Source organism: Pygoscelis adeliae, unplaced genomic scaffold (assembly GCF_000699105.1).
Source record: "Pygoscelis adeliae isolate BGI_AS28 unplaced genomic scaffold, ASM69910v1 Scaffold166, whole genome shotgun sequence".
In the NCBI taxonomy this organism is placed as follows: Eukaryota; Metazoa; Chordata; class Aves; order Sphenisciformes; family Spheniscidae; genus Pygoscelis; species Pygoscelis adeliae.
Window position 1 is genome coordinate 6,468,143 of NW_008825156.1, and position 23,188 is coordinate 6,491,330.

Here is a 23,188-nt window from a genome sequence, read left to right on the forward strand (position 1 = left end):
TCTGCCAGTCTGGCACTTCTGTTACATGTAACGCACAGCTAGGATAGGATATATCCAGTGGACTAATCTTTAACTGTTGGTATCTAACTGGGACTTGCTGCTAGCGCAGATTAGATTCCTTGCTTGTCAGAAGCCATATCTGCATTCCCAGCCAGACGCTGAGCAGAGCGCGCCATGAGGCACCGGTTCTACGCACTGTCGCATCCAGCTGCTCTAGGAGGGGCAGAAAACCGATCTCGGCTTTGCAGGAGAGCAGCAGCACTTGGACAGCACCTTCACTCGCCACGGATGGTACCAACCTGCTATCACTCAAGCGCGTGAACTTCAGAGTGGAAATTTAAAAGAAGTCAAGAAAAATATTCATCCAATATCACTGTAGATTCAGGTAGAATCTTAGTTTTAAGGATACTCCTGCATTTAATACTTGCAAAAACAAATGGTACACCAAGGATGAGAACCAACGGTTCAGATTTTGAGGAAGCCTAAGCAGTTTTCCAGCTTGCAGACTTGACCAGGAGTCGCATCACGTTTACCAGAATTTACATGCTGAACTTCCAACTTTAAATTGTGTCACGCACGCTCTGGGAGACGTGCAGAATACCTCCTTCTCACCCTTTCTACAGTTAAAAACAAACACAACTACCACACTCTGCAGCAGCTGCCTTGGACACACATGCTGCATAACAATAGCTTACAAGAGCCTGCAGCAGCAGCACAACTATAAATAGCATCAGCTAGAGCTTCTGTAAGAAAGGGTTAGGACCACAGCACTTTCAGTGGATTAGAATGGATGCAGCTGAAGCTCTTGGGATCACTAAAAAGAAAGGTGAATGAGGCTGAGATTTCTTCTTTGCAAGTTGTTCTCTGGTTTGCCTTTCCATTCCAGGCACCTATTTGCAGTCAGCAAAGCACAGAAGAGCTCCCTGCAAAGACGGCAATATTGGCTGGTGCACTAGCTCTCCTCCTCAACACTGAGCCCTTGCCTCTACAGGCAAATTCATCCCCAGCTGCTAAACTCACAACATAATGTCTGCTCTGCCGTGTTTGTTCCAGTACTTCAGGGGCTTTCTATTCTCTTAAGTATGTGCCTTGAAAGAGCAAATACACAAACGCATTAGTAGCACAACCTAGCCCTTGAACAGCTAAGCCTGGCCTTCAAGGAACATGCTCGCCTCCAAAATGGCTTTAAACTAAAGGGGGGTAGATTTAGACTAGATATGAGGAAGAAATGTTTTATGCTGAGGGTGGTGAAGCACTGGCACAGGTTGCCCAGAGAGGTGGTGGATGCCCCATCCCTGGAAACATTCAAGGTCAGGCTGGACGGGGCTCTGAGCAACCTGCTCTAGTTGAAGATGTCCCTGCTTATTGCAGGGGGGTTGGACTAGATGACCTTTAGAGGTCCCTTCCAACCCAAACCATTCTGTGATTCTATGATAAGTGTATACGAATATGTTTTCAAGTCTGACTGAGCGCTGCATGGATAACATCAGCCAAAAAATTGAATTCAGTAAATGGTTTTTCCATTTGCTCTAAAATATAAAATTATACCCACAAATGTGGGGAAAGGTCATAAAAACATACAGTAAGAACTGTGAAGCTTCTGTTATTACTTTTTTTTAGTTTTGGTTTTTACTGCTTTAGAAAAAGAAGATGCAATACTAAATCAATCTTCTCCAACCTGAAAACCTCAGCAACAAAAAAGAAAACAATTTGCCACCTCCTCCTACCTTCAGAAAGTCACCAAGCAAGATTGGACTGAAGATTGATTTATATTTTAAAATACTTTAAAGTGTGAGTAGCAAAGTGGTTCATTACACTGTTTATCTACTATTATTTCGCCATGAAAAACAAATGAAAGGCCAATTCACTTATAATTCAGCGCTACCAAATCACAGACAGGTACACTAAACCAGCAGAGGGCAATAGAATTCTAGAATTTTGCAAAATTGGGATGCAATTCTGGATGGAGCTTTATTTATTGTATACATTTTCTCGCAAAAGTGACTTAAACATCTAACTACGCATGATCTTTAATCCCAGATTCCTGAAGGTCATGTATAATTTACTATACATTACTTAAAGCCATACAGAATATCTCAGATTTCTATATAGATGCATCAAGACATATATGTTAATACAAAGTTACATGTAACATTAAATAACGCACAATAACAGACTTCTCCTTTCTCCAAAGAGATAACAAAAAGATTTACGAAGTTCTGTTATACACAGAAAACTCTAAGGAAATGAAAATCATCTAGAATGAAGGATGTTCAGAACCCACAAAAAAGAGAGAGAGAAAACATTTTCATACCAGAACTTCACAGTTCTAAATAAGGGTAAGTTTCAAGAAGTGGATAAGAAATATGCTGATTTTTCCCCCCGTCTACAGTATATTAATGTATTTAAAAAAAAAATAATCTAATTTCATTATAGAGATTATCATGACTCTATTCACGAAGGTTTAAATCCATTAGTTAAGTTACAGATTTCATAAATTCTCAGTTGCAGTGTTGAATCCATCTGAAGCGTTTTTGAAATTGTGACACAGCTATTTTGAAAATCTTCTAAAATGTCACCGTTTTCCTTTGGCATTAGGTGGCTCAGCAGTGAGCGTGCACTTGTGTGACTGCATTGGAATGGTGGTATTGGCTCTACCCACAAAAATAAACCCCCAGCAACAAAGCTGTTATTCAGGTCTACGCTCAGAAACAAATAAACCCTGTAAATCTCACAAGTTTATGTTTTTATTTATATTCTGATAGTGGTTCTTAGAATTATTGATGACTTGATATGAAACTTAAAGCCCAGTCTATAGAGCATCTAAGTAATCCCAAAAAGGGTAATAAAGTAATTCTTTTTAAGTTCTTCTATCGCTTCATTCTAGGATTTCTTTACTATTTTCCTTCTCCTATGGCAGCTTTCTCTGTCTTCAGTGGTAGAATTCTATCTGAAGTTCTCTCAATATACAGTGTTCCCTTATCTGAAGAAACTATTAAAACAACAGTCCTCAAGTAGTCCTCAAAAACAGGATGAGCAAAATAGTCAGAAAGATGTAAAGGTACAATATAGAATATAAATTGCAAATTATTAAAAAAATTATAACAGCAGACAATACAAATTATATATACTACATGGTTCAGAAGGTGAAAGAGAAAGGATGGGCAAAAACGGGAAGAGCAATATCATGAAGAATTCTGAAAGTAATGACAAGAAACCTGAACTTACTGTAGTCTGAGGTAAGCCATTTGAGAGATAAATGAAGTCTGACCAACAGGCAAAGAAAATTATTGTGGAGGTGCTGGATGCAAGTGCATTACAGAGCAGGATATTGTAAGGAACTCTACTGCCAAATAAGATCCAGATACAGCATGAGCAGCACATGAGGAAGAAGAGAGCTACAACATCTGCCTAGTAAATTCTTATTGGCAGGAGTATTTTGAACTAATGACAGAGAGCTGATGTGGTATTCACAAGTTCAGAAAGTCAGTGATGAATCAGAGGAAGCAAAGAAGAGGATCCTAACAAGAATTTCAACTGTAGGAACTATTATGAAGGATGAAGCAGCAGCAAGTGGATAAAATGCAGGGATGTGGATGAAAACAAGAGTAGCAGATACAAACTTCAATTACGGGCTTGAATCACTGGGAGAATAATAATGTGTATGAGTGAAGGGGAAAACCGGAAGACAGGAAAGCATTTGTGACACCCCAATTCTTCGGCCAGATTCAGTTTAAATTGTTGATGAGTTATCTAGGATGGCAACATAGCCATTCACACAGAAGCAGGCAATGTCTGTAAGCATTTGCTCTCTTCTGGAAACATAAAATAATGCTGCTTGAATCATGACAGATAATAATGCTCCAATGAAACGGAATTAAAAAAAAAGGAATTGTATTTTCATGCAGAAACTTAAGTTCCATTCTACTGGAGTAAGGATGTAGTGATCAGGAGGTGAAGTTGAACTTACAGATATGGAAAATGCATGGGACTCTGTTACTTCAGATTTATATTCCTGCACTTTAAGGTCAGAAGCTTTACCAGAAATTTTAATTAAACCACCAGAAATTCTTTCACGGTGAAAATTCTAAATGAAACAGTATTTCTGTAACACTGTAATCCCTCCTAGAAATAACAACTATGTAAAGAGATAGGCTATAACTAGATTAAAATTGTTACATTTGAACCAGAGTTCAGTATCATTGCTAGAAAATGAGTTCAGGTGGAATCAGGTATAGTTACAAATTATGTAATCCAGTGCTTGTGGGAATATAATGGAAAGGTTTCTGTTTATTCTAGGAGATAGAGGATCAGTTCCTCAGTTACAGAATTAAACATTTACTACATCATTTATCCTTACTACTTATTTTAACTGGGGGTGGTGGTGGTGGGGTTGTCCTTTTTTTTTCCTGACCAAGTACTTCCTCCCACAAACCACTAAGGAAAGGAATTGCAGATTGCAAAGTTCTCTTCAGTGTTTCTCATGATGTTATCATTCTGGGAAAGCAAGCTTCTTCAACAGAGCAAAGTTACCACAGTAATTCACTTCCAAAACTCCTTGTAAAGACACATGCTAAAAAAATCCTCTAGTTAGTCTCTCCCACTAATGTGCTAAACTGTCATATTATACTTTCCTGTTTTATTTCTCCCAGATTTTATTTTTTACCTAAAAATAGTTTTGGAAGTGAGATATACTCTACCTGCAAAGACATAAAATCTGTTCTACACATATGTATTATGTATCCATTCAAAACCAAAGTACACTAATTAAAATCTTAAGGATCAAAGATGACATTTTGGCACGTGTGTTTGCAATTGATACTGCAAACCCACTCAGTCATAGCTAACAAGAATCCCCAGATTCCTGTTTTAACTTAAAAAGTATGTTTGCTTTTACAAAAATAATTTACTGAACTATAATCTTTATATGAAAGGAACTTTTAATGGATGTAATAAAACCCCTTGACTGGGACAGTGTTTGGAAATATTGACAGAACTTTGACCATCACCTTACTATTCTCTTCCATGACCACATTCATTCACAAGCACCTGCCAAGTAACCTCATTATCCTCCCTCAAAATTCAATAAAATACTGCTTTTATGTCATGTCTATAAAAACTTCAGCCATAGTTAACCTGCTGGTGGACAGAATCACCAACAATAATGATGACTAATACTGCTCCACAGCTTCCTTGCAGTGCCTCAAACTGCCTGGCTTCAAGTATTATTACTTATTTCAAATTCATATTGTAAGCTTTTGAGGATAAGGATCTTCATCTTTGTGTTCTTTTGTATGAAAGCAAGACCAGCAGTTCTGGTCCATAATTAGGGCTCCTGGATTTTCCAGTAGTGCAAATAATGCTAATATACACACTCGATAATATTGTAAAATACCCTTAATCAATCTTTTGCCTGTCAACTTGAATATGTGCAAAATGAGTAAGATCTCTGAATGAAGAATTGTTGTTAAACAAGATGATATATGGAAAAGCAATTTACATATTAAATTAACTTAAGATTTAAAAATCTAGCTTATATTGTAAACATACTGCATGGTGTTTCAAGTTACACTAGTGTCCGAAGTCTAGGAACTGACCTCAACCTAAAGGATAAACATGTATTTTTTCCTTACAAAATATGAATCACCTGAAAGAATTAACATCCAACCCTACCCCTGCAAAACAGGACAAGTGTATCATGCCCTTTTACACTTTTCACCAACATTACCACTCACTTTCTCCTAACAAGCCAGACTGGTATCTGGAGTTGAAACATTACAATCTCTGCTGATATAAAGAAGCTTTAGGGCTCTGATAGTGAAAGAACAGCAAAATCCAATGATGAAAGCTAACATAAGTTCTTTTGATACTTATTACTTCATTTGAAGTACTGCAGAAAAAGCTTTCTTCTCTCCTGTGTGATGTCCTTAAATTCACTGCTGTTTGTTTTAGAAGTGTTATGTAAAAAATAGGAACCACTTAAAGTCTGCCTACATACATTTTCTTCTGTGGTTCAGCTTCTTCCATAGTATCCACTATATGATACAGGCATGTTCTTCCTGTTTTTTAAGCAGGCAACTTACTGTATTTCTACATTTAAGGGATTACCATTCTGAGAATAGATAAATAAGTACAGTATTAAAAATAATGTTATTTAATACAATTTCAGTCACAAAAACATTTCCATAGACTAAAATAGTATCAGAACTGGCAGAATAGAGATAGAAGAAGAAAATTAATGGAAGCAGACAAAACTTCTTGCCAAGACAATAAAGGAAGTCTTTCAGGATGGGAGTTTCCTAAATTAAAGCCAGCAATTCAAGAGTGGAGAATTTTAAAGTAGAAGTGATTTCATCCCAAGCACAGTGTAAGACAGAAATGTTTAGAAGGAAATACAGTAACTAGATGTAAGAATGAAACTATTTCAGTATAGAAAGCTAACGCATTACAGAAAGTCTTTCTAGCTTTATAGAAGGCTAACAGCATGCTGATGTTTATGAGAATTACTTGGGCCAATTGCAGTTGTGCAGAAATGCAAGTTAAGAATGAAAACTCATGTTAAATGTAAAAAACCCCACTAATTTTGCTTTTCAAAATCAATTGTATCATCCCGTAACTTCATGCAATTTACACAAATTGTAAATACAATGGTATTTACACAAATTCTAAAATAAAGACTAATATATTATTATTTATTATAAAGTAACAGAGATAATGTTAATACCAAATTTTCCACAGTACAGTTGGATTAATATTCCACTTATTCCAGCTGATACTAACTGTAAAATTTGCCTGATGAAGACATAAAAATGGAATCAACTCATAGATTCATCATCATAGATTTCCACATTAGCCTTTCATTAGGTAGCTTCTCTGTGACTTCGTAGCTGATGCTATACAATAGAGAGCACATTTCAAATTATGATGCTCCTGTTACATAATTAACCTTGAATTGGGTCTGTCCTGGAAAAGCATTTGATGGTAATAGTTAAAATATGATAAACTACTCTGAATTTCTCTAGTACTGCCTCTTTAGCCTTCAGAGAAAGCCCTTATCCTTATAGGTGTGGGAGGGATTCCCATTTAACAGGCTCTGGAGTAAAGTGGTCATTTATTTAGGCATTTCAAGGAGTAAAGGCTTTCTTCCACTGAACATCTGTCACAACTGTTACTGAAACTTGGTAATTTATTTCAACTAGTAAAGTATATATTCAAATTAATTTCATTTTATTATTATGCTATGCAAAAGAGCATATCTATATTTCACTGTGGAAAACAGTTATTTATATTGGTGTCTTAACATGGAATACTTCCAGTTTCACATTTTATCATTAACTTCAAATTTTTTTCTTAAATCACAATTTTGTACTCACCTTGAAGATTATTAAAAAAAACTTAAACAAAATCCACATCAAATAAACACGGATTAACATCTTTTTCATCTCGAAAATGCTACTAGGAAAATTCCTAAGATGACCTGAATAAATGTTCTGTACTATATTCAAAAGTTTTAAGTAAAATGATTTACCAGATTTCAGTAATCTTTTAAAAACACTGAATAAAACAATTCTCCAATTTTATGTAATTCTATTTCCTTCTCAACAGAGAAAGGTATAGGTGTAAGGAGTACAAATGATAAATGGAAAGACATGCGGATGAATGGCCAAACAATAGCATACCCTAAGGTTTTCAGTTAGCCCTAGTCTGCAAAATATTTCTCTGATGTTTCATTACAAGTTCTAGAATAAATTTAGCATCAGTACCCAACTGAAATTTTAGTCAAAATTTGGTGGCTTACATGCATTAAAATAATAAAATTATTATTATTATTATTATCAATCCTTCCCTCCATCCCTCCCAAGAATTACATAATTTAGTCACATAAAAATTATGAAGCCGTCTCCAATGCATCTCACTGTGTTATGCTAAATGACAAATGTCAATTTTAATGTAATATACCCAATCTGTGAGACAGTTTACTGCATTTGGGTTATTTTTTCTGAAACTAGATCAGCACTATCCAAGTGTACATCAAGCCATTAAAAACAACAACTGGCTCAGAAATCTAAATGACATATTTGTGATTCTGAAAAACAATACTTCTCTTGCTACTGCAATTTAAAGAAATGCTTGTCTATGAAATATGGGAGTCCATTCATCATTTCTACACAGAACAAACTTTACTTTCAGAATAGTACATTTTTATTAAGCCACTTCCTTTCTTCAAACACAGGTGATCAGAACTGTCACTTCTGAATGCCAAATAACAAAAATTTGAAAGTGCGTTACTATCTACTATGTAACGTGGTAGAATATCCTTAGAAAGGTATGGGAACACAGATGATTATACAATGTTTAAGCATAAAATTTTAGTCATAAAATTTTGAAAAAAAATCCCCTGCAAGAGAGAAAATTGTATTATGATCTGCACATTCAGGTTCTGCAATGGTTGAGGGATGCAAGAAAGAATGTTTGATCAGACTGCCAAACATCACCTTAGCTGAAAAGGGAGGGAAGGTGGAGAAGTGCACTCTGACTGTGACTTGGCATGGAATAGCAGTGAGGAAGACAGCTTTTGCTCCATCTGCCTCTTGTCCAGCAGACAGGCTGAAACTGGTGCCTGCCATTGATCATCACTCTTGTTGCATACTAAACCTTCAAGATGCCTTCAAGAATGGCATCTTGCCACCTTGGCAAAGAGACATAATTGAAACAGAGTATCCAAATCCTGTGAATTTGATGATGTCAATTATATGATCGTCAAACTGTCTTCCTTGATGAGTTACTAAAATGAAACTATGATTAAAATATGTCCTTTTCATCTTGTCCTTTCCTCCCATGTGTAGAAAAAGACCTCTTTTCCACAGCACCAGGGAATACTACATTTCTATTTTATACACAGAAGAAACGACTGCATACCAAATAAGCATGGGTCATCTGTACCAAAAAAACATGGAAAAATTATTTTATCTTCATGTATAAATACATTTTATTTATACTGTTTCAATTTTAAACAAAATTCCAATAGTATTACTAATGGTAAACTAAAACCTTTTTCTAGCCCAGAAGCAAAAGACGTGTTTGTTTTTGTGACATTAACAGCGCACACCGAAGTCCACTGTCACTGATGAGTCACATTTTGGTCATGTCCAATATTTAAAATTTTTGAAAAGCATTGTGACTATTTTTTCTAGAAAAATTTGATTATTTCTCCAGGCCACAAATATGCAACCAGTACTGACTTCCTGTCTATGAATTTAATCCCACCAGCTATGAGTTAGAGTGCAATCAAATCCTGCCTGATCAAGTTTCACAACAGATCACTCACCAGACTTCAGGAGTTGGAATTCTGAAATTTCACCAGACATCCCAAGAACTGATAGCATGCTGTACACAGGGTGATGATTCTTGTTATTTTAATTAGATATATGTAGAAATACCCTAGACTAACCTTTACGTGAGTGAAGACATTAAGACAAGACCTGTTAGATCATGCAGGCTTGTTCCTTTCTATATATTTTTTACTGTTTTCCCAAGAATATTTTAAAATACCTCAAGGCTAGAGCATTGACTACTTCATGAGAAGACTATTCCAGGATCTTACCAACATCACCTCTAGGAGTATGTTTCTCTTACTACTCACTTTCTTGGTTTCATCTGCTGGACTCACACAAAACCAAATCTTTTTCATTGTTTATACAACTCAAACACTTGGTGTCTGCACTATGTGTGGCCACGTACAGTAAAGCTATTAAGGAAGAACAGGTAATTGTTTCATTAGTGCTCTGCTTTGTGTTAGGTAAATAAAATGAAACTTAACATTTCATATACACAATAGTCCTTTCACAAAAGAACTGTGATTTTGTGTAACTTCTTTTTATTATTTTATTTGAAGGAACAGGAATTACATTAACAATAAAATGTTGTGACATGAAATCCCATCATAATTTCCCATCAAAATGCTATAGCAAACATAGATGGTAAAATATGTATTTGACTGATATAACTCTATAACGTTTAGCTGTAGCCTGATTTACTACAGATTTTCTCACTGATAACTTGATTTGGAATACCACTTGTGCAGTAATACCAATGCACACACAAATGAAAACCTATGTCATTATTAGATTCACAATTCCTATCTATTCCTGGCTACCAAGAACACAGTGCAGTTTCAACAGGGCTAGGTGAAATAATACTTAATATGCTGCTAGCATTAAACATGGTATTCTGATAACGGAAACATAAATAAAAACAAGTACATACTGCCAAGCACTACTTCACCGTTTTTTTGAAAGCATAAACACAATCACATTTACGGCAGAGGTAAGACAGTTCTGCATATTGAAGCAACAGTACTGGAATACCTGTGCTCTGCTTACAGAAAAATGAAATGCAGCTTGAAGTGTGTGTGTGCGCATGCATGTGTGTTTAAACTACACTGTATATGGTAATTAAATAAAATTGACAAGCAACTCAGCAGAAAAGGCCATGACATAGTTTGACGGCGCAAACATACCAGTTTTCCTGAAGGTATTTTAACAAAAAACAAATAATCTCCCAAATGACCTTAATTTTAGTTTGTACATTCCTCTGGACTTACCAGAGACAGAACAACAATATGTTGTGTTTAGCAACAAAGCTTTAATCATTCTATCTAAGATTTCGGCAAAGGGAAACCCAGTGAAAAGAGAACTTACAAACTGTTAATACATTAGAAAGCATGAAGCTGAAGGGAGAAAAGTAAAGAAGCAGGATTTCATATTATTTCTCCCCAAAACAGGGGAAGAGGAACATTAGTTTAGTGTAAGTCTAGAGCAGGAATCCCTCCAAAAGGTTATAGAGATGTTAACAGGGTGGAAAAATGACACCCATTTTTCTTAGTTTAAGAATACTGATAAAGAACATTGTTCCTACACAGGTTCATGCCAGATAGAACATACTCACTCTAGTCTAGGATATAATTTTGAAAACCTCTAGAGAAGCTGAAAAATACTTCAGAAAGTTTCATTTTCACTCAAATTCCAAACAGAACCTTAAACTGTTAATATTAATTTTAACTAATTGCTATAAAGTTTGTCTACTGATGTTATGTTCTGAACAACACATCAGTTCGTGTTTTGTATGAATAGTTTTATACCAAAATAAGTACTTTTGCCAAAGAACTGTATCTAATGGGACATACCAAAGGGGGCCATCACTGAACCTGAGGATTAGATCCGGGAAAAACAAAATTCTTTTTCTATTATGCATTAACAGCTGGCTTTTGCAAGTTAACACTCAGGTTACTTTAATTTTTAATTCAGGTCTGGAACATTAAAAAAATTATCATGCTTCTTACATCCGGGGACTCAGTTTCCTGAGTGTATAGCTTTAGAGTTAAATAGTAAGTATGGGACGAGGTTATTACACAAAAAATTTCAGAGAGGTTTTTGTGAGGGGAATGGTGTGAGATCTTGGTACTCCTACCAAAAATACAAGTGTATAGAAGAAATTACTTAAAGATATTCTATATTCAATCCAGCTTTTTGCTCTCCTTGTTTGTGAAATTAAAACTTATTTAAGCTTATTTCAACACTCATGATACTCCACGCAAAAAAAACCTGTTTTTTTTACTGCCTTTTTTTTTTTCCTACTTGATCAAACTTTACCAAATGAGGAATCTAACCAAACTGCTACAACTCCCCCAAATACTCTCTGTACCTCTCAAGGTAAAGAGCTATGTGGACTCTCTTGGCCATTTTACTAGAGGAACTAAAAATCAGAAAATAAAAGTTTTCAATCTTTCTTCGTAATACAGGATTAATGCAGTAGCAAGAATAAAATAGGGAAATGGAAAATCTCTATAGCTCATTAGCTCTTTCTCCAAATTAAGTATTAGTGGCAGCAACAAATGACAAACAACTCACGATTCTGCTACTCAAAGACTCAAAAGAGAGGGAATAGAAAAAGATGAACTTGTAATTAAAGATGGGAGGAAGTTTATTTGCTGGGATTGAAAAATTTAATGTCTCACCACACTATCTTATATAAGAGAATGAAAATACTCTGCAGACTCTTTCCAGAAAGCAGTCTTGGGATATTATGTACAGCTTTAAAATAAAGACCATTCAAATAAAACTTTTTCACAGTTCAAACGATTAGAAGAGAGAAAAACTACCACTTTATGCTCATTGTAAATACTGGCTTAAATAGGAGATTTCAAGAAACTTCCTATGCATATGACTGTCAAAAGTGCTCTCTTCTTCAGCAGACGTTTCTGTGTTCTATGACTGGTAAAGTTCCACATTTTTTTTATTCTAAAAACTACATCACATAATCTATTTCTAGTTTAAAACAACCAGAAATTGTGCAATTACAATGTATAGTTTAAATTAAAAAGCACTGATTGATTTCTCAGCTTACTGTTGCAGAAACCTCAGTTTCTATTCAGCTAAGATAGAAATCTCTCTGCAGTTTATTTATGGCTACTCATAAATGCCTCATACACCATCTGAAGGATGCAAGGTTATGTTTTTCTTTATTTCTATCACATTATTAATGTCTAGCTAGACTGTCACAGTAACTACTATTTTGCAATACCATGACATACCAATTACCAATGATTAAACACTTATTTCCCAAACTGGGTTGTACAACAATATTCACATTAAACAAAGATTATTTAATATTGCAAGCAAGTCCATGTTCTGAACTTCTTATCTCCTCAGATATGTACATCCTAAGAAGTGGCACTTGAGCTAACCAGAACTGGTGAAAATGCTACTGTATTAGGACACTGAAATAACTAAAGCCATACTACAAAAGTTCTGCTTTTGAAATAACCGCTTGCAGAATTTGCATTATTTACATTTTCGTATTTACTATCATATTATATTTTATCACTATCAAACACTATGCAAAAAAAGAAAAGGAAAAAAAACAACACAAGAAATTGAAAACAAATATACAGTTAAAACAAGCCATTCATAACATTCTCCAAAGTTAAAAACTACACAGACTGAAAACTTAACATGTGCTTTTTGGCCAATGCTTAACATGCCAAATTAAACAAAAGAGTACTCCAATAAACAGTTTTTACACAATAACATCAGAAATTATTATTTTCAATTATTTTAGTGACTCAGTGATAATTCTCTAACCCATCATATAAGCCTGCATTTAGTTCTGGGTAAATTTATCATAATCATCGTCACCCAACATCAATTAGTGTAATTCTGGAGCAACGTCCATAATAGCCTACTAAAAGACTTCCATTGACATCAATCAATTTTAGAATGAACCTTCCTACCTACCAGGTATCTTCTGTCATCGCTGTCTTCATTTTAACAATGTACATAATGTAAAAAAATACAAAATAGGAGTGGTTTTGAATAAAAACTTACCCTATAAAAAGCAGTGGTCAGAGGTAGCAATGCTGCAGCAATGCTATATTCTTCTGAAGATGAACAATCCTTCAAGAAAAACATATGAAGAAAATAAGCAAAACCATTTTCAATGTTATGCATTATAATTTCATTTCAGTCCCTCTGATATCCTTCCTATACACAATGTAACTTTTAATCACTTGATATAATGTAAGAATAACATGTAAGAATAACATATATTTATGTGTGTGCATGTGTGTATACATATACGTATCTTCCTTCAATTTCTGCTAGATAGGTATTGCCATGATTCTTCCCATTTAAGGCATTTATTAGCAGCTTTCTCACTCCCATGTCTGAAATACAATTTCACCAACATAGTTTACATATAAAAGGAAAGCATTCCTCATTTAGGAAACAATAAAAAGGTAGCTTGCTTCCATTTGGGTCAACAGCAAATCTGACTAAAATGGAAGTGATGTGATGACCAAAGAATGTACTTTCAAAAAGTTTACACAAAGAAATTGACATTTATTTAATATGAAATAATCACCTCCACAGCCTCTACAAAAGTTTGGCACAAGGTTAACTTTAAAAGAAGATGAAAACCCATTCTCTTTACAGTCTCAGAATGCCTCATTCAACAGTCAAGCATGTCATTCGTGTCTCTCTAGGCTGAAAAGGGTTTGCCAAAGTAAATCAATTAGTAATTGCACTGATGAAAATAGTGATTGTATTATGGAAGTCTTTTAAAAGAAACCAGAATTAAAATGTAACTTAATATTAAAAAAACAAACTACTTGAATTTTTGAGACTTTTTTAAAAAGCATAGAACAAAAAATACTCAACAAGAGTTAAAGATACTTTTTTTTTTTTAAAGTGACTAGATTTTTTTCATTAGCTCTTTTTGCCAACACTGAAGAACACAATAATGCACATAGTTCTTCTAGACAAATGTATCACCATTGTGTCCCTGGATGATGAATGGCAAAACAACATTTCCATTTGAACAATTCATTTCAATATTTTTAACATTCATTCTTACAACGGGCACCCTCCAGCTCAAACCACACTCCTATTAACTATCTATAACATCTGACCAAATTCCAAAATTGAAGTATCTCAAGTGTTCCTCTGCCAGACTTTTCATTTATGCTTTCATCTCATATCAGAGTGCTCTAAAACACAGCAACTAGCAAACTAGCAAAAACTTGGCACGAGCCAACTGTAATAGCAGAAATATAAAACCTGCATTACAGGAACAATCATGTTAAGGATCATTAGAATGTTACTTGTACTCATCTCACGCTTCTTTCTTAAATGGCTGCTGAGTGATTATGGACTGCAGGTTTAAAACAATAGACCAAAAAACTCATCACAAGACTATTTTGCTTCTCATTACTTTAAAAGTCCATTTAAACCTTTGTGATTTTCCAATAACAAATACTTCATCTTCCATTACTTCAATCAAGCACAGCTAAACAGAATACCAATGTCAATACACAGTTAAATATAGTAGCATTTAGAAAACTACTTACATATGTATTTTGGAAAACTACATACATATGTATTCTATATGAATTCTACAAATTCGTAGATGTGAAGTTTTATTTCTGCACAGAGTTACTGAAGGTTTTAACATGTCTAACTCTGCATGAATGCATGTATGCTAACTGCGCATGGAAAACAAAAGGTGTGCAAGTGCTCACACTTCATAACACATTCCAATCTGGTAGAGGAAAACGGTAAGAAAAGCGGACACTGAGAAACTCAATATATGTTTTAATGATGCCTTTCAGTATTGTGACATGTATATAAAAAACCCAAATTAGTTCGTAAGATGTCAGAACAGTAAGACTAAAGGACATAGCCTCAGCTGCTTTTAATTTTCAATTTCTGCATTATTCCCTATTGTTATCCATATCTTTAACCCCCATTCGGAATTTAGCACATGTATTTGTAGTTTAATATAAAGATATGATAAATATTGTTAGTATTTTTTCACTTAATCAGAAAACTTCCCATTTCAATTGAGACTTTACAACCTTTAGGAATGCTCAACAGTTTTCAAAGAAATACGTATTTTATTTCTGTACGTGCTTATTTATGACCAGGTATAAAATGACCCATCCTATTGTTTCAAGTTATCTACCTAATCCCTTAGCTCATATTATTTGTAAGAGTTTTGGCTTTTACCCAAAATATACATTAAAATATCTTTGTAAAAACTGAGCAATGTATCTTCACCTAGAGAGCATTCAATATTCTAAGAGCTAACATATGTCTCAAAGATATATAGCATCACCACATAAACAACACAGTAGATTATTTTTCCATTCCTTCTTGCAAGCATGAAATTCTCCACATATTCTATGCCAGCAGTACCCACTGGACTTGTAGTATGTAAGTATTATCTATATATATTTTTTCTTCTCCAGAATATGACAAGAAATGTAAAATGATCTCAGTTAGGAATAAACTATAATACTTCTGTCTTAAGAATAGTCAAATTAATTAACTGTTTATCTGCTTTGTAGCTGCAAGACAGAATGCCATAGTTAACAGAGATGTTGCACTGAAACCTTAGCTTCTCAATTTTACAAGCAAACCAAAGAACTGGAAAAGTCATATATGTATTGTATGCAATTAATTTAGACTCCTGAAACAAAGCAATCCAGAGGCCTTCTATATAATAATGTCTTTACCAATTGTGAAAAATATCTCTTACTCCTGCTACAGAAGTAGACAGAGCAAATACCATAAAATAATTAAAGCTGTTCCCCCTAATTTGCACAAAATGAAGCTGAAACACATCTGGGGAACAAAAATTATTCTCAGCAAATTAATTCCTAAAAACAATGTCTTATGACAGTGAAATACAGACTTCCACCATGCCACGTGCAGAGCACTGCTTTGAATCCATGCCTAATTGAGTGAAGATCTGGAACATTATTCTGGCCATACTGATCATATATTCAAATAGTTGCTGAACTCTGCAGCAGATTGGAGGCGTTACAGGAATTCAAGTACATTTAAAATGCATGTACATTTTGCTATACTGAATTGACAAGTGAGTAATAAAATGACAATGTTTTTCCTTACATTACTTACTTTGATAAGTAATGGATTACTGAAGTTAGTAAGTAAGTTACTTTGATAAGTATGGATTACTTCAAATCATACTTACTTTGATAATACACGTGATTTATGTTCTGCTCAGTTTAAATATGCAGCAAAACTTTGGTGGTTAGATATTGTCATTACATTGTAGAACTGACAGCTAGGAAGTTACAGATTTTGACTGCTTGGATGGACACATGGGACTGCTAGTATCTGGTGAGGCATAGATGGCTTTTGGAATCTGGTAGGTGGCTTAGGCTTCTGGTACTGGAGAGGAGAGGCAACTCTTCTTCTCATTCTTGACTTCAGAACAAGTACTGACCTGAACTTTTATTTGGAAAACAAGGTATTGTATGACATCATTAAGTTGAGATGCCCTCCACAATCTGATCCTAGCGATGAACAGCTAAGAAAAGCCACCCCAGGTAAAGGTTCCTCCTTGATCTACTACTGAAGGTGCAGGCCCAGATTCAACAATGCCCTTAAGCACCCTTTGATGTTCCACTGACTACAAGAGGAGCAAGCCAAAGTCAGTGAAGCACAGTGACAGTTAAGCACAAGCTTACATACCTTCCCGAACAGACTGCCGTAAATAACAACTGATACTTAGGCATTACTACTTTCTCTTAGTCACATGATAAAAATCTACGAGATATATATTAACTATCTGATAACATCTGGAGTGCAGTTTTCTTTTTAAATCCATCTTGACAGTCTCTCTCATTAATTGCTAGCTGATACAGTATGTTTCCTGTGTTACACCACATTCTGCTTTGGACAGTAAGCTTTTCAGACAGACACCACATTTTTAATAATCTACAGAAATCTGAGTATGCTGAAAACCAATTTTGCTTTACATTCACAGCAGCACTATAAACAAATGGAATTACCTGCAGGCCTGACTATCACATGAAATTAACGTAACATGCAGTGAATGCATTCAAACTAAAAAGCTAAACATGGCAGCTCTTGATCCATGCTTTTTTGGCAGTACAGTATGATGCATGTATGCTCTATGAAAAATACTGCTAAAGCAACCCTCAACGCTGCATTGTCCCTCTTGAATGCTGTCAATTTTCATGAAGACCAACAGCATTCATCACCATGCAGGACTAAGCTCATAATGAATCAAGAAAAAAATGCCAGAAACTTTAGAGTCGTATGTGTTTCTAAAGCACTAAGACAAGAATTGTTAAGTCAGCATATGTAAGGGAACCATAAACTACGTGCAGTACACTGGCTACACTGCGTGCAGTACACTGGCTACAAACTACAGGTGGTCTACTGGTGCAAACTACTGGTTCCAAATTCAACAGATGATTTCAGTGGTGCCAGGATTTAATCCTTATTGTTACAGATATATTACATGGGCAGAGTTTTACTGAATCACAGAATTTTTATCATTGATGCAGCTTATAGTTTGGAAATATAAACTGTCAAACCTAATGCACAAGACTATTCTTTTTGTCTAAAGTAGTAAGAGAATCCAGCAGTCCAGTTTAGAAAAAATGCTGTGTTTGTTAAAAGGAACAGGGATTCACCATGTAGAACTGCAATGCAATTCAAAACTAGAATTGAATTTTAATGAGCTGATTTTAGAAAAATAATTCGTTTTCATTAGATAAGCTGAATAAAGTTTATGCATCCATATATAAATACAATATTAATGCAATTGAACTATTAAAATGGTGGTTTTTAATCAAAGAAAACCTATTCCATGTTAATCGATATTACGACCAATGTCCTTTATATTCAATCTCAGCAGAGTTAAAAATCTAAGTAAATAAACTGACAATTTCACAATGTACTGATTATATCTAATATAATTATATGCTGCCTTGAAAGAAAGGTGAAAAAGCCATAGTCCTATTTGGAATTTCCAATGTAACTTTTAAAAGTGTTTAAACTACAAGTTTTAACTCCACAGATAAAGCCATCATCTGGAGCAACAGTCAAAATGACATATTTTGCTGGAATAAATGCCAATATGACACTAATTACTTACTTATTACTAACAGCATATCATTAACTTCAAAAGAAAGTTTGAATCTTCTTACTGAATTCATAAGAAAAATTGTTTTTTTCAGTGAAAATTAATGTACAGTTACTTTCTTTCTAACATTCATATACAGTTTTGCCTAGCGAAGTTAACACCACTGCTAGTAGCTGCTCTGCTTTATAATGGGATCAAAGTTTTCTTTCTTTTCTTGTCACCAAAGGTGAAATCAAACCTTATTGAGACAGCTATAATTTTGTTAAATGCAACTCTTCCGGGACTTGAGAAACAGGATGGAAGACAGACATACCTAGGAGGCCCATATCGGACTACCTGTGGACTTATCTATCAGCAGAACTACAAGAACACATTCAAAACTTGGAAGATACTGCCTTATGCAATTCTCATTACTTTTAAAACTTTCTCATTTTGATAAGGATATATACAGTCTTTCAAACGCCTCTTCCTTGGTAAATGATCCTAGCACATTTTACATGTTACTCATTAACACAAGCTTTTAATTTAACTTTGGTTCTACTTAAACACTGTTGCAGTGATTCTCAGTAAATAAAAACAAAAATGTACACTCTTATTGTCTACTGTTTCCAGGTTTAACATTGACCAGAATCACACTTTGGGCTTTTAAGGAACAATTTCTCAGATTGCTACCTGGTTACTATCTAATAGCAGTAATTCAACACAAAGTCCATGTTAGACATACTTCACCTGTGCTCTGAATTATGCCAGATGCAATAGTTTCTTCATACTCTACGGCCATTACATTCATACAAGTGCAAACGCAGAAGACAAAGGAACTGCACCCAGCTCAGAAGAATCCTCACCAATTTGTTTTGACCTTGTGGTCTTTCTGCCTGACTAGGAGCCTTCATAATGACTATTTCATCAAGGAACCTGTCATGACAGCAATAGGATGCAAGATGCTGTAGGTCTGCCATTCCAGGTAGCAGGAGATCCAATTCTCTCTTAAGAAGGACTTTGCTTTCTGAAGAGCTTCATATTTGTCTTTACCTGGCCCTGACTTCTCATAGGTTTGTCTGTCCTCGAAACATAGTGGTAGAAGGGACAGAATTCAATTGATGCAATTTAGATGGAGTTACATAAGCACGTAATGTTGATTTTTAAGTTTCCTTTTGCTTTACTCCGCATGTTCACAAGTTAACAAATGCAGCACGTTTTCTCTATGCAGCTCCATTGTACTTCTCATTTCACAGCAAGCCAAAACAAGAAACAACATTTTACTCAAAGAAGAGCTGTTGAGTCCCACCCACCCACCCTTCTTTCTCAATAAATTCCATCTAGGGTTGAGATTAGTCATTTCCTCCTCCTCATAACAAATTATGTTTAGGAAATCAGGAACCTCAATTTTTATGTGCATAAATTACACATTCTTCACTGTATTTTTACTGTACCCCAAAAGCGTAAAAACATTTAACTTTTTTTGCAAGATACTGATAAACAAAAGAATGCCATCCCTTGCATCTAAGCACATCTGAGTTTCTTTAACAGAAATGCCATGCATGTTTCTGAATACTGTCATGAGGCCCATGGCAATAAAGTTCAACATACTCAGGCTGTAATCTTCTCCCAAGGAAATGGTTGGGATGCCAAGATGCCTTTTGACTTTTATTTCACAGCAGGGCTTCATTCACAGTGACTCTGTCCAAACCTTAAACTACACCAGCTGTGATACAAGGTCCTGCACAGTAATTTGTAAAAAGTATTTGACAAACAACATTCAAATGATAGAATACATTGCAATTCATGACAAAACAGTGATCAATATCCATTAACAACTCAGTTGGAAAGGCGCGATTAATTCATAATATATCTACAGACTGCAGTGTGCTCCTAAAGCCCTGGTACACCAAAGCACTTATGCAGTGATTGCAAAACATAAATACAAGATACTTTGTAAACCACTTTACAGACAGCCTGGTTAACTGATCTAAGGAACAACGGAAAAATGCTTAAAATATTAGAAGAACTATTAAAATAGCTGCAATATTCCAGTATAGTCCAGTTATCTATTAGCAAATCAATTCACAAATACACAGCACGCATTCTTATGCATTCTAGCATTCATTCGGTGCACAGCAGCATCTCTTCTCCTAAATTGTAAGCAAAGTCACAAACTTTCAAACATGTAAGAATACATTCATCTTGCTTAATTTAATTTTACTGTTCTTCTTTAAGTTTCATATGATTTTTTTTATTTCATATACTTTTAATAAAAACGCATCACATCATCAGTGCACATTCTATACAATTTTTACAACTTAGCAGGAATTAACATCTTTTTTTTTTTAAAAATCAGATTTCTATGGGTATGTAAAGTCATTCACTGAAAAATCAGGTTTTCACTTTAGAAAAATACTGTTTGGATAGAAGTGGAATTTTACATCTATCTTCTGAAATGCAAGGAGTCGATGCTCCGCTCAAATCAATTGCCAAAAGATTCTGGGTCTAGTTCACTATGGAGAAATTGAACAAACAATGGCTGATGAAATGTAACTTGGAAGTAGGGCTCACTGAAAATTTTCCATTGAATAACATGTGATAGCAAAATATTTTCTTTATTTATGCTAAAAACTCTCACTGACATAATCTTAGAAAAGAGAACTTCTAAACCCCAAAGCATTCCCCTTGGGAGACTTAGTCTCTTATAGGTACCTTGTCAATTATAACTGATTTTCTGGGGAAGCAGAAATAAAACCTTGGGCAACAACCTTAAAAAAGGCAAGGAACACGTTTGGGGGATCTACAGGCTAGACTGTAGGGAGCAAGTCCTCATGGAATGCATTTCCAGACGCATGAAGAACAAGAAAGTGATTGAGAACAGAAAGCACAGGCTGACCAGGGGAAAATGGACCAACCTCTATGATGAAATAACAAGCTCTGTAGTTGAGGAAAGAGCAGCACGTCTCATTTACCTTGGCTTTAACAGGGCTTTTGACACAGGCTCCTTTAGTATCCTTTGGTAGGCAAGCTGGGAAGATATGGTCTAGATGAAAGAATGGAAAACTGACTGTACTGTCAGACTCAAAAGACAGTGGTCAATGGTTCCAAGTTTAACAGGCAGGTGATTATGAGCCGTGTTTTCAGGGGTTGATACTGTGGCAAACACCAGCTAATGTTTTCATTAACAACCTGGAAAATGGCACGAAATGCATCTTCATCAAATTTCTGAATGACACCAAATTCGGGGGAGTGGTAAATACACTGGAGGTCAGGCCTGCTACTAACTGGCATCACAGCCTGTCAGAAACAGATTGACAAGAACCTCCTGAACTTTAACAAAGACAAATGCTAAGTTCTGGACAAGGGACAGAGTAACTGCATGCAAAAACATAAGCTACATATGAACAGCACCTGGAACCATGTGCTGTGTTATACATGTCAAACCAAGACTGTGCCCTAAAATTCAGAAAAAAGCGCAAAATGAATTACCTTGTTTTGTTGCTGTTTGCAGATATCAGCAAACTCTGTACAGTATAGACAGCTCCAAGGAATCGGTAAAATAGGTAATATTGCAGTTGAATTGAACAGGCACTCAACATGAGAGGAAATGGAAATATTATGAAGTGCCTTGATGTCAGAAAAAAAGCATTATAAGAATAGCAACAGGCAGAAGTGAACAGATTTACAGTAGTGGTATTAAGTTTCTCAAAGAAATACGTGAGGTAAAGAGTAAATAATTGGAAATGATGCATAAGACTGATGGGAGATAGGGGGAAGAATATCTTGTAGCAAGTTAAAAATGTTAAAAACATTAGTCTCACCAAGAGATATACTCGTACAAAGGGCAAAAGAACAAAACAATTAGAGAGTTTAAGGATCTTATCCAAGAGATGGAAACTGTCAGGAGAGTGCAGAACTGAAAGAAGCCCAGAAGAACTAAATAAGTATATAAAGGGAAAACACTATGCTCAACCAGCACAGTCAAAAATTATTGGAGAGAATATGAATTATTGGAGAGAATGATGCCTTTTTTTTTTTTTTTAAATACATATATATACACACTGAATGCAGTGCCCCTGCGAACTGAAGTACACGTTTGTGTGGATATAACACTGCCTCTGGGAGATGCATTTTTCACAAACTGCCAGAAGTGGAGTCTCTTTTCAATACGTATTTGACATCTTGTTGCCGGACAGCTTCAGTTTTTCTACATCAACCTTGATAGTACTGAGAAGCTTTGCTACGGTTTTGGACGAGGCACCAGTTAGTCTGCGTACAGCTGCACCAAAGGACAACAAGAACGACAATGACCAGCTGCTTCTGGAAGAAGTTTTCTTGGATCAGCTTTGTTGGTGCAGCTCCATTTCTGGATTCATGAAACAAGTGTCAGCTGCTGGAAGAGGATATTTCTGGGATGCCCTGCAATGGCTGCATAATTTCAAGGATGACAAAGAGGGGTTTTGTGGGTTTTTTGAGGTAATTCTGCTTATTATAAGGTTGTGAATCTTGAATACAGCCAGCAAGGGCTTTTCCATGCTTAGGCACAAATGACGCATTGTATTAGTTGCACTGTTGAATTTGACAGATCCTAAAATCCCTTGTTGCCAACCCTGCTGCCAGACCTCTCAGTTCCTTAATAGACTGGAATGTAAATTTTCTGTTATATTTCAAAGAGTAGTTGCAGTTTTAACAACTTTAATACAAGTTGTTGTACAAGTTGCTTTAT

At 35.3% G+C, this 23,188-nt stretch overlaps 1 protein-coding gene across 1 annotated transcript in view; it reads right to left on the reverse strand.

Moving 5' to 3' along the window:
- The window catches only part of SBF2 (SET binding factor 2), a 240,092-nt gene that overhangs the window by 71,003 nt on the left and 145,901 nt on the right, over positions 1-23,188 (reverse strand). The window contains exon 17 of the mRNA XM_009328574.1: positions 13,386-13,454. Coding sequence (XP_009326849.1) covers positions 13,386-13,454 — 69 coding nt within the window. The remainder of the gene's footprint in view (positions 1-13,385; positions 13,455-23,188) is intronic.